Source organism: Bos indicus x Bos taurus, chromosome 7 (assembly GCF_003369695.1).
Source record: "Bos indicus x Bos taurus breed Angus x Brahman F1 hybrid chromosome 7, Bos_hybrid_MaternalHap_v2.0, whole genome shotgun sequence".
Classification (NCBI taxonomy): Eukaryota; Metazoa; Chordata; class Mammalia; order Artiodactyla; family Bovidae; genus Bos; species Bos indicus x Bos taurus.
Genome location: NC_040082.1, coordinates 67,248,847 through 67,261,404, shown reverse-complemented (window position 1 = coordinate 67,261,404; position 12,558 = coordinate 67,248,847). Strand labels below are relative to the sequence as shown.

Here is a 12,558-nt window from a genome sequence, read left to right as displayed (position 1 = left end):
CCCTCTCTGCACTTGGTGGCGGTCCGGGGGATTTTAGGGGTCCAGAAGAGGCTAAGTGAACTACTTTTGCCCAACCTTCCAGCCTTCGGTCCGTTCCCGACTTTTGGTTGTTCAGTCGCTCAGTCTTATTGGACTCTGCGATCTCATGGACTGCAGCACGCCAGTCTTCCCTCTCCTTCACAATCTCCAGAATTTTGCTCAAACTCGTATCCACTGAGTCGGTGATGCCATCCAACCGTCTCATCCTGACTAGGTTTTCCTTTTGATAACGCGGGCCGCTCAGCACCACCCGTCTCTCTCCGGCTCTTAGGGCGCCAGACCTGCCGTTCCAGTCATTCCAGGACGGCTGAGCGGACAGCCCTTTGTCAACTAAAGCGGGATCGCAAATGGTCTATACCTGACCATGCCCTCCTTGTTGACTGCCCGAGATGTCCCAGACCTGAGAGCCCACATATGGACTACAGACATGCTCATTCATTCATCTTTGAAAAGCCCGGGCGCCTCCTAGCAGCCACGGTAGTAACAGAATCCAACATTCACTAAGCACTTACTGTATGCCAGGTACAGTACTTCCACCCCATTCTCCAAAGCAAGAACGGGTGGGCTGCAGCCTGGAGCATGGAAGGGCAGGAGGAGCCAGAGGCTGGGTGTGGGAGAGGACACCTGAGTACAGACGTTGGGGAAGGACACCCAGGGAACATTAAGAAGGGACAGTCAGGGTCTCTGAGAAAGACCAGGGTGTGAGGCAGGCATGGCGGGGAGGAGACTTTTCAGCTGTTCTAGAGCCTCAGAGAACTTTCCAGACCTACCTGCCTGGCTTCATAATCCAGGGAGCCCCACTTCCTTGAGGTGGACAGGAAGCTGAGGTCATCCCATCTCTGCCTGTTTCATAGAGAATGCCCTGTATGGGGGCCTAGCATACAGTGGCTGCTCAACCAATGCACATTCTTGACACTGTTACAGGTCACCCCCAGATCATTTATTGGTCACAAAAGGAGAACACAAACTCATCTTTTATAATGGTGAGGCCAGTTGATGTACCCTTGACCTGGGGAGAAAACCCAGCCACTCAGTGGGGGTGAGTGAGGAGGCTGTGGGTCCCTGAAATGTGCAGCGAGGTCTAATGCATTAGCTATATGTGACTCCTAAGTTCTGGAAATGTGGCCAGTGCAGCTGAGGAATGGAATTTTAAACTTTATTTTTATTGAGGTAATTTGTATTGAAGTAGGGCCGTGTGGCAAGCGACTGCTGTACCAGTAATCCCCGTCTAGCGCTTACTTCCATGTTAGGGAGACACTCGACCCAGGGGAGCAAATGAAAGTTACTGTCGCAAAAAAGGAAAATGGGGGGAAACAGTTCTAAATCTGAGACAAAGATGCGGAGAAGGACCAGGCTCCGCACTTCTGGGGACAGTCGGAGACTTTATTTTACTTTATTTTATTCTTTTTTAATTGGAGGATAACTGTTTTACAATGTTGTGCTGGTTTCTGCTGTTTTTTGGTTTGGGTTCATCTTCTGTTGGGGACTTCAGAAGATGGCTGGATCTCACAGAACGCTGTGAGTGTCACTTGGGACCTGTCTGGGATGTGTGAGTGGCATTGGAGCTGGGAGCCCTGCTTACGGCTTACTGAGAAGGTTCTAGAGGGGAGACAGTGAACAAGCCAAGCGGAGTTTCAGGTAGAGAGCACCGCGGGAGCAAAGGCCCTGAGGCAAGCCTGTGGCTGATTATTGGAGGCAGAGCGAGGAGAAGCCCCATGCCTCTGGAACACAGTGAGCTAGGGAGACCTGGGGACCTGGAGGACACCTTTGTTGAGGGGTGATAGGGAGCCTGGCGGATTGTGAGCAAGGGAGATGCTGACCTGAGTTAACAGGCTTGTCATTTTACTGTAACTATCATTGTTTTCTTGTTACTGCATCATTTGGCGCATAGGACCCCCAGGGTCTCATGCAAAGCCCAGAAGGCCTTCATCGCACCTGCAGCCCCTTGTGCTCACCCACCCAGACCCTGGGGCCCAGCACCCAAGGCTGAGGCTCCAGGGTTTCCTGCAACCCTGAGTCCTCCAGCCGTGGCCCCCATCCCAGAGTACCTGAATCTGTCCCCAGTGAGCCTGCGTCACTCCACAGCCCTCCTTACCCCTACAGTGTCCCCAGGGTCAGTCCTGGACGGAGAGATGGGCGCCAGCGTTCAAGGCTGTAGGGCAACTGCAGAGGCCCCAGGCCTCTTGGCCAGGTTCCGAGGCTGAGCCAAAATTCCTGAGATTTTGACATGCCCTTATCTCAGCTGACCGGGAATTTGAACCCAGGTGGGGCCCACTGAGGTTGTAAGATTACACAGAACCACATAGTTCTGTAAGCCTCAGGTCCTGAGGGGAGTTTCTCAAATTATAATATTCTAAGCTTTTGGAACCTCAGGGTTTTGAATTTTCATATGTCTGATCTGAATTTCTGGGTTTCAGGAGGCTAAGAATATAGTGTGTTCTCAGTTGTTCAGTTGTGTTCGACTCCTTGCTATCCCATGGGCTATAGCCCACCAGGCTGGCTCGAGCCTCCTTCCCACTACTGCCAGCCCCCACAGTGCCCTGGTCCTGCCCCCTGTGGAATCTGCAAGGAGTCCACCAGTACAGCCCCCACCCAAACAACTCCCCACCTAGACACTGAGAAACCACCCTGTTCCCATACTCAGCCACACTGTCTGGTTGACCACTGGTCCCTATTTCACAGATACTGAAACTGAGACCCGGATGGGAAGGGACTCACCCAAGACCATCCAGCTAGGACTTGAGCTCTGAAGAAAGGAGCCTTCACATAGCATAGAAGATGCATAGTCAGAGAAAGAGTCAATAGACATTGAGAAAGTGGGGCACTGGGGAGGGGTGTTCCTGGGAAGGGCAGGGTGAGTAATCTCTTAAGCCCTCACAGATCACCTGTCAAATGTTTCAAACTCCTACTTATGCTTCAAAACCCCACTTCCCATGCCCACTCTTACATGCCTCTTTCCTTTACCCCTCCAGGGGAGCACCCACTCCCTCCTGGGGTTCCTCCACCCCAGACACCTCTCTCTGTCCTGTACGTGTTCACATGGGGTGGGAGTGTCTATGCCAGGGTCTGTCTTCCCAGGGATGGGCAGGGCCAGAGCCAGGAGGGAGTCAGTATAGCTTAGCAAGGGATTGGCCCAGTGACCCTGTCATAGAGCTTTTGATAAACAAGTAAATAGGTGTGTGAATGAATGTTACTGAAAAAGTGAAATTTATTCCTTTACTAATTTATTGATTTATCTGCACAAGCAGGCAGCATGTATTGAGTGGCAAGTGTGTGCCTGGCTTGGTTCCCTTGGTGTCCTCAACTCTACCCCCAAGGCATCTCCTGACTTTAACTCTCTGATGTTACATCTTCTCCCCATTCCCACCATCCCCCAACCCAGAATCTAGGGTCCCTTCTCATCCCCCACTTCCCCAACCTATCTGATTGATCTCTGCACACTTTCAACCACTGATGGTCCCTCCAAGTCTTTGCACTTTTTGTTCTGCCAGGACAAACAATACCCTTTGGACTGGCAAACTCCTACTCCTCCATCAAAGTCCCAGCGCCAATGACCCCCTCCGCTGAAGAGCCTGTCCTACTTCCCTTGCCTACCACCCAGCTAGGAGGGTTTCCAGAAGCGGACCTAGACTGGGAGGTGCTTCTAAGCATCAGAGAAGGGTCCCCCCTCCCCGCATTAGTGTCCAAAGGGAATTAGGGTCTCATTCAACCATTGTCCCCCTCCCATCATCATGTAGAAAGGTTAGTTGAGGCCCAGAAAGCATGGGGAGAGCCGCCCGGGGGCTCCCAGCACTGAGTAGGAGAGGGTGCCGGGTCTCCGCTGTGCGGGGTCCCGTCCCTCCCGGCCTCAGTCTCCCTGGGGTTCCGAGGGGGCGGGGCGGGGGTCGGGCGGTTCAGGGGCTCAGGAAGCCCGAGGCCTCAGGAATCCGGCGCGGCGCAGCCATATAAGGACATGTGCGCCCCGCGCCAATCAGCGGTGGGGGCGGGGCGCTGGGTCCGCGTCCCCTGTCCGCTCGCCCGCCAGCCCGGCCGTCGGTCCGTCCGTCCCGTCCCGCGGCGCCGCGCCCGCCAGCCATGAGCTCCACGCAGTTCAACAAGGGGCCCTCGTACGGGCTCTCGGCCGAGGTCAAGAACCGGGTGAGTGAGGGGAGCGCCCTCTCCGCCAGCCCAGTCCGTCACACCCTCCGCGGTTGCAGGGCGGGCGCCCCGCTGGCCTCCCTGGGCATCGGGGGCGGCTCTCCTCCCCCGAAACTCCGAGGGTGCCTCCGACGCTCCTTAAACTCTGGGGAAACAGTGAGGTCTGTGCTCTGGCACCCACCCCAACATCTAGGAGCGGTTGGGTCCAACCCCTTACCCAGCCCTGCTCCCTCAGCCTCTTCTCGTCCGAAGCCTCCCGCCCACCGCTCTGAACTCCCCAGCCCTGGGCCCCTCTAGCGCTTCAAGGCCTGAGAAGGTCCTGAGGGAACCCCAGCGGCCCCTTCTCATCCCCTCCCCCACTTCTGCTTTTGGACCACTTAACGCTTCGGGGAAGGAAAGGGGCGGGCCAGGTGTTTTTGAGAAGGGTGTGGCCCCGCAGAAGAATTTCCTGACTTCTTACACCTGGGAGGTGGGGCACTGGGTGGGTGGGGGGAGTTAGAATCGAGGGGGCCTACCTTCCCCATTCTCTTTGTCACCATCTGACACACTTAAAGAAATAGCAAAGAGGTCCACCAGTCCCCTGAATGTGACCCTAGCATGTGGGTTTTGTAACTTGAAAATGCGGGCTAGGGCATGGGGGGATGGGGCACACTTCTGTTTCAGAAAGTGCTTTTGGTTCTAGCCCAAGAGGGCAGGGACTTCTGCAAGGTAACACAGCAGGTTCAGTGCATCCAAGGAAACAGGAGCAGAGAGTGATCCCTGCCCTGGAGGGCAGGGGGAGAGGTCCTAAGCCGGACACACAAGGGTTTTCCAGCTGGAGGGAAGTTTGTCATCCCTGTCCACCCCCTAGGCACACACTGTCACCAGGCACCTGGGAATGTGGCCCCAGGGAAGCGGCTGACAGGAGCCTGCCTGGGCACACTGGGGACACAGCCCTGCTGGCCCCCAGGTCTCTGCCAGGTCATCAGACCAGAGGGAGAATTTACACATCTCAACTCTGTGAGCTACTAGCCCATTTGGGAAGCCCAGGATCTGAGCATGGTCACCCGGCAAGCTCCCCATCGATTCCCCCTTGAACACACAATTCCACACTCCAGCAGTAATGCTTTGGTGGGTGCAGAGTGTTGACAGTCCCCACCCAGCCGAGACCCTGCTTAGCACATGGGGTTCAGAGACATCGCTCAAGACGGCCCAGACCCACGTAGCAGATCAGAGGCAGGGTCAGGACTCGAACCCAGACCTGGCATAGGCAGTGTCCAATGGCCAGCAGTCCTCCTGGGCAGCCGGGCATCTCCCCCGAAGCAGCAGGAAGTGGGTGAGGGCGCAGCACCTCAGCGGGGTGGGGGCAGCTTCCTGTGATGGAGTGGGATGGAGGCAGGTTGTTACCTGCCCTGTGGGGGATGAGGTCAGAAGCTCCTTGTAACCAGCCCTCAGTCTGCGGGCCTGGAGAATGGGCGGGGCCCTCACCCCCTCACCGGAGTCACCTCAGGGACCCACCTGAATTGGAAACCAGGTTCCTGTTGTTTCTAGACCGTCCACTTTGAGAGGAAGAAGACCCCCTGCCCCCCACCCCAGGCTTCAGTCCCACTGCTGGATGGCATACAGGCAGGCTGAGGTCCAGTGCATACCCTTGAGATCTCTGGCTGGCTGGGGGGTCTGGACCGCTGGGAACAGCTGGTCCTGATTTAGCAAGGAGGCAGCGGCTGCATTCCTGGCAGTTTGCGGTGGGGAGGAATGTGCTGAAGGCCAGCTGGGCAGCAGGGTGGAAGGCAGCCTAGCGGGTGGGGCCAGACCAGGCACCCCTGCCCAGGACCCTCCCTGGCCCCAGCCCCAGTGAGCTGTCGAGGACGAGGATGGGGCCCAGCTGGGCAGGCAGGCCAGAGATCCAGACCAGCCTGCCTGCTTCAAGTTCAGCGACCCTAATAACACCCCCTCCTCCCCCACCACCCTTCTGCCAGGCGTGGGAACCAGAGACAGGAGAGGGAGGAGATCCAAGGAGGGAGTGGGCTGAACAGATCAGGTTCACAGGCCAGCCTCCCGCCTTTGTCTCCCCTGCACTCTGAGCAGCTCAGCCCTGATCTCATGTCTAGGGGTTTATATGCAGGAAGCAGGAAGTGGAGCCCAGGTCTGGAAAGCCTTAGGAAGACCATTCAAACATAGCTGGGGAGACAGAGGCATGAGGTGAAACCTGTCCATGGTCATCGAGGTGGGGGCTGCAAGGGCAACTCTGAGTCCTTGTCTCTAGGGGGTGTGGAGGAGAGAGCACGGCGGGCACAGGGTGAGTAGAGGTGAAAGAGGGGTCTGGGGTTGGGGCTTCCCGGGTGGTGCTAGTGGTAACCCGCCTGCCAATGCAAGAGACATAAAAGACGCAGGTTCAGTCTCTGGGTTGGGAAGATCCCCTAGAGGATAGCACTCCAGTATTCTTGCCTGGAGAATCCTGTGGACAGAGGAGCCTGGTGGGCCATGGTTTGTGGGGTCGCAAAGAGTTGGACACAACTAAAGCAACTGGGCAGCCAGGTCCTCAGGTTTTTACCACCCCTCCAGGGAGCTGCCCTGGGGCTGTACACACACACCCTGTCCTAGGCTTCCCTGGACACTGTGGGATGCTGCCCTGGGGGCAGCCAGTGCTGTATGTGTGGGCAGTGTGTGTTGATGGGGGAGGATGAGCCTCCTTACTGAGAGAGAGCCTGAGTTGGGTTACGTCTTGTCACTTGTCATGAGCTTGGACCATCAGCTAGGAGATAGATCATACCCCAAAAGGTAGAAAAAGCTAGGAAGAAGATAAAGCAGGGACTTCCCTGGTGGTCCTGTGGCTAGGACTCCACACTCCCAGGGCAGGAGGCCTGGGTTCAGTTCCTGGTCAGGGAACTAGATTGCACATGCTGAAACTTCAGAGTCCGCATGCCACAGCTAAAGATCTTGTATGCCGCAACAGCCAAGCCAAATAAATAAATATTGTTTTAAAAAGAAGATAATAAGGACTGGGGGTGGGGGATGCAGAGGGTCGTCACAGCCAGGTGGTCAGGAAAGACCTTTCCAAGGAGGTAACCTTCAAGCTACAACTGGATTGAAAGGAGGGACCTGTGCAAACATGAGTCCAAGGTGGCAGCATATGAAAAGGCCCTGAGGCAGCCACTAGTGTGGCCAGTTCAAGGAGCAGAGAAAGGTTCAGTGGTTCCAAATTAAAGGTAGAATTATCATGTGACCAAACACTTCTACTCCCTGGTATATACCCCAAAGAACTGAAAACAGGTTTTCAAATAAAATTTATAAATGGATGTTTATACAGCTTGACTCACAAGAGCCAAAAGATGGAAGTGACCTAAATATCCATCAGCGGGTTAATGGATAAGCACAGTGTGGTCCCTCCACATACAGGAGCATCACTTAGTCAGAAAAAGGGGTGAAGGGCTTCCCTGGTGGCTCAGTGGTGACGAATCTGCCTACCAATGCAGGAGACACAGGTTTAATCCCTGATTTGGGAGGATCCCACATGCCATGAAGCAACTAAGCCTGTGCACCACCACTGCTGAGCCTATGCTCTAGAGCCGAGAAGCTGCGACTACTGAAGCTCACTCACCCTAGAGCCCGTGCTCCACAAGAGAAGCCACTGCAGTGAGAAGCCCACGCTGGCCATGACTAGAGAAAAACAGGCACAGCAATGAAGATTCAGCACAGCGAAACAAATGAAATTATATAAAAAGAGGAGTGGAGCCCTGATACTTGCTACATATGGATGGACCCTGAGAACACCATGCTCAGTGAGAGAAGGAGACACAGAAGGACACACAGGGTGTGATTCCACTGATGGGAAATGGCCAGAACAGGCAGATCCACAGACACAGAGAGTGGGTTCCTGCTTGTCAGAGGCTGGGGAGGTGGGGAGAGCTAATAGGGAGGGGCTAACTTTTGAGGTGATGGAATGTTCTGGAACCAAATAGATGACGGTTGCACAACCTCGTGAATGCACTGAATGTCACTGATTTATGAGCTTTCGAGTGGTACATGTTGTATGTTTCTCACCATAATTTTAAAAACAACAGGGAGGTGGCAGGCATGGAGGCAGATCCTTTAGGTGGAGGGTGGTGGCAGGGCCATGTTGGCTGCCCTGGGGGGTTAGCACCATTGAAGGTAGATTAGCCCGGATGTTTATCAGAGAGAGACTGGAGTTTATCTGTGTTGATGGGAAAAGGGAAGAGTCTCCTCCAATGGTGTGGGGACCTCCTGACTACTATGTTTCTTCTTTCCGCAAACACTGGGTCTTGCCCTATGAGGAGCTCCACTGGGCTCATCCCAACCCTGTGCCCTCTACCCCTCCAGCTGCAGTCCAAATATGACCCTCAGAAGGAGGCGGAGCTCCGAAGCTGGATTGAGGGACTCACTGGTCTCTCCGTTGGCCCAGACTTCCAGAAGGGTCTGAAGGATGGGATCATATTGTGCACGTGAGTGTGTGTGTGCACTGTGCCCATCACCCTGACATGCTATGCATGATGAGGTCATGCTGTGTGTGACTCCTGCCTGCTGCTTCTTGATGAGTGTCTGGTCTTGCTCTTCTTTTTCCTGTGTTACTTCTTTGATCTCTAACAGGGAGCATTCTCTTAGGAGAGCCTTAAGGTTTCTGGAGGCCTTTCTTTGCTGCCCCTAATTCAGCTGTGGTTCAAACATTCCATGGTTTGCACGTTAAAAATCTTCATGGAAATTCCCAGAATCACTGGATAGCTCAGTGGTTCTGAACTGCATTCCCAGCACTGGTTGGTGTCATTTTTTGGCATCTTTGTTTCTTTGGTGGGTGGAGACTGGATTGTAATAGGGGAAACTTAGGTCCAGAGAGAGGGTGGCCAGGAAGCCGTGAGTGAGTCTTGGGTCTCTGAGGTTCCCCTACACTAATGGAGGTTCCCCCTTTCCCCCCACCCCATGTGTCCTCCTCAGACTCATGAATAAGCTGCAGCCAGGCTCAGTCCCTAAGATCAACCGCTCCATGCAGAACTGGCACCAGGTGAGGGACCAGGGGGAGGGAAGTGGAACCAGAATGGGGCTGGGGGACCCTATCTGACAGGTGGGGAGACCAAGGCCCCTCACCACCCTTCTCTTGTCTCCTCCCAGCTAGAAAACCTCTCCAACTTCATCAAGGCCATGGTGAGCTACGGCATGAATCCTGTTGACCTGTTTGAGGCCAACGACCTGTTTGAAAGTGGGAACTTGACTCAGGTGCAGGTGTCTCTTCTTGCCCTGGCTGGGAAGGTGAGGCTCAGAGAGGGTCAGCAACCTGCCCAAAGTCACACAGCAAGCCAGGCAGAGATTTTTCAGATGCTCTTCATTCATTCTTTTACAAAGATTTCTGAGCACTCATGAGGCGCCCAGCACTATGAATTCAAGGGTGACCAAGGCAGACACAGTCCACCCCTTTATGCACAGGCAATAAATGAACCTATTTTTTTAAATTATTTTTTAAAAATTTATTTGTTAGCATTTTTAGGTTCACAACAAAATGGAGTGGAAAGTACAGAGACCTCCCATGGCCCCACCCCTGCACAGGCTCCCCCACTTCTCATGCAGTCAGTGACCCTCCACAGGCACCTTGTTACACCCAGAGTTCACATTAGGGTTTGCTCTTCAAATCATTGCTTTACAAATTATAAATTGGGAGAAGCCCCTTGAAAGAAGAAAGCATGATGGTGACATCTAGGGTCTAAAACTGAGACCAGGGCAGGCTGGAACAGCATTTCAGGAGGAGGGAACAGCGAGCTTCTGCCATGGGAATGGGGGGTTGGGGGGGTTGTGTCAGGTAATTGTGTTTTGAACCCCCTGTGGCTACTACTTGGGCAGTGAGGCCAGGAGACCAGTGAGGAGTAGGGGACAGGTGTGGGGGAGAGATGGTGGCTGGGGCTGGGTAGAAGGAGGTGATAGAAGGTGAGAGAGATGGAAGGTGAGGATGCCCCCCACAGTTCTTGGCCTGTGCAGCTGGAAGGGTGGGGCTGCTCTTGCCTGGGGAGGGAAAGCCAGGGGTCAGGGAAAGCCATTGAGTCCACAGTGCTGGGTGGATGGTACAAGGCCAGGTTGCAGCTGGATCACCGGTCCTCCTCTGGACTTGGATACCTGGGACCTGGCTGCCCCAACCATGATACTCCCTTCCCACTTTCTCCCCAGGCCAAGACAAAGGGGTTGCAGAGTGGTGTGGACATTGGCGTCAAATACTCAGAGAAGCAGGAGCGAAACTTTGATGATGCCACCATGAAGGCGGGCCAGTGCGTCATTGGGCTCCAGGTGGGCACCTGGCTGCTTCAGCATCGGGGTGCATAGGTGGTGGGCTTCTGGTGGCTCCTCAATTTCGGGGCAGGGTCTGGAGGCTTTGTGGAGGCAGCCTGACCTTTCCTGCCTCCCTGCAGATGGGCACCAACAAATGTGCCAGCCAGTCCGGTATGACAGCTTATGGCACCAGACGGCATCTGTATGACCCCAAAAACCATATCCTGCCCCCCATGGACCACTCGACCATCAGCCTCCAGATGGGCACAAATAAGTGTGCCAGCCAGGTGGGTCGCCCCAGTTCCCCTAGACCCCCCTGCCCTGACTCTGCCTCAGCTTTCTGTGTGTCCCCAGGGAAGTTACTACCCAGCTCTGCCTTGGTTTCCTTCAAAGTTGGATGCCCAGAGGCCCATCCAACTCTGATATTTTTAGATCCTGCAGTCATCACTTTTCCTGCTGTGTATCAGTTTGATGTATCAGTGTGATGCTTTTGGAGCATTCAGGTCCGCGTCAGGCCTGAGCCCCAGCCTGGGGAGCTTCCTGGCTGGCAGGGAATCTGGACCCAAATGTCAGATCGACTCAACACAGAGTCAGAAAAAAGCGGGTTCCGAGCAGGGCTAGGAAGAATCTGTACAAAAGGAATGTCCACTGTGAGTGCACACAGGGAGGCGGGAAAAGGTGTGGGAACCCTCAGGAAGTTCTCCTCTGGGGTTTGTTTCTCCTCTTCCCTCCCTGATGTCTTTTCTCTCTCTCCAGGTGGGCATGACGGCTCCAGGGACCCGGCGGCACATTTATGACACAAAGCTGGGGACAGACAAATGTGATAATTCCTCCATGTCCCTGCAGATGGGCTACACACAGGGTGCCAACCAGAGTGGTCAGGTCTTTGGCCTGGGCCGGCAGATATACGACCCCAAGTACTGCCCTCAAGGCCCAGCGGCCGACGGGGCTCCAGCAGCTGCTGGAGATGGCCCAGGCCCAGGGGAACCCTCAGAGTGTCCTCCCTACTACCAGGAGGAGGCAGGCTACTAAGACACCCATGCGGGCCATCTCCCCACATCATTGCCCCATCTGGGTTTTTGGGTCTTTCTGTGATTTTTGTCTTGTTTTTCTACATGTCTGAATGCTGCCAGTTGAGACTCTGGGGGAAAGGGGTGAAGGCCATATCCAGATGCATGTGGGGTGGGGGGTCCCCACCAGGGCAGCTCCAGACATCAGGTTTCCCAGCAGACTTTAGGCCAAGCTGTTAGGGGGAAGAAGAAACCCAGGCAAGGAGGGGAACTGGCCCCAAGTGGTTTCCGGTTACATCTTCCCTGCTTCTCTTTTCTCTGCCGATCAGTTTGTGGTTTCTGTACCCACAGAAGTTTCAGGCAGTTTTAATGAAATGAAAATACTTTTTGTTCAGGGGAATGGGGGCGGGGGGCGGTGAGGATGCTGAGAGAAGGTCAGGCCACAGTCCCAAAATATTTTAGGCCTCATGGATTTCCCTAGGACTCTCAGATCACCAATCCTGGGCCCTCCCAGGGGCCCAGTGGGGACACTGAGGCCCAGGCAGGACAGTGGAGTTCTGAGCGCTTGAGACAAAGCCAGCCCCCACCCCCCCACTTGTCCCCACTCCCCCACCAAGTACTGCACAGGGACCCCCACCCAAAGGCCTCCACAGGGACCAGCCCCTGCCCGGGAGCCCTAGGACCAAGAAATAATGTGAAAATACCAACTGTGGACCAAAGTAAATAAAACCTCTTTTTGGAAATGAAGGTGTTGGAGCTGGTGTCCAAGACTACCTGGAAGTGGTGCCTGTCTTGGATTCCCTCTGGGGCCTCCAGGGTCGGGCAAAGGGCAAATCTCTTGAGTGGGTCCTCAGGACTGCAGCTTCATCCAGCCTACAGGCCTTAGTGCATTTACTCCTCACAGAGGAGTTCTATCCTGACAAACTCCTCTTCATCCTCAAAGCCCCATCAGCAACAACCCCTTTCTGGAGCCCTTCCCACACTGCTCACCCTTCCCAGCACCTTCAGAGCTGTGGATTCACACACTTGTTTCATTTTCATCATTATCTTGTGAAATATATCCAATTTCCTGGAAGGAGAAACTTCTGGAGGTTTTCTTCAAAATCGGGGTGACCATTATGACCCC

The 12,558-nt window shown here is 54.6% G+C and overlaps 1 protein-coding gene across 1 annotated transcript; it reads left to right on the top strand.

Moving 5' to 3' along the window:
* The first annotated feature begins 4,037 nt into the window (after nt 1-4,037).
* CNN2 (calponin 2) lies at nt 4,038-12,179 on the top strand. Its single transcript, XM_027546660.1, has 7 exons — nt 4,038-4,176; nt 8,497-8,618; nt 9,106-9,172; nt 9,280-9,417; nt 10,324-10,440; nt 10,563-10,709; nt 11,179-12,179. Exons 1-7 carry the CDS (start codon nt 4,114-4,116, stop codon nt 11,452-11,454), a joined length of 930 nt encoding a protein of 309 aa, XP_027402461.1. The 5' UTR covers nt 4,038-4,113; the 3' UTR covers nt 11,455-12,179.
* The last annotated feature ends 379 nt before the right edge of the window (nt 12,180-12,558 follow it).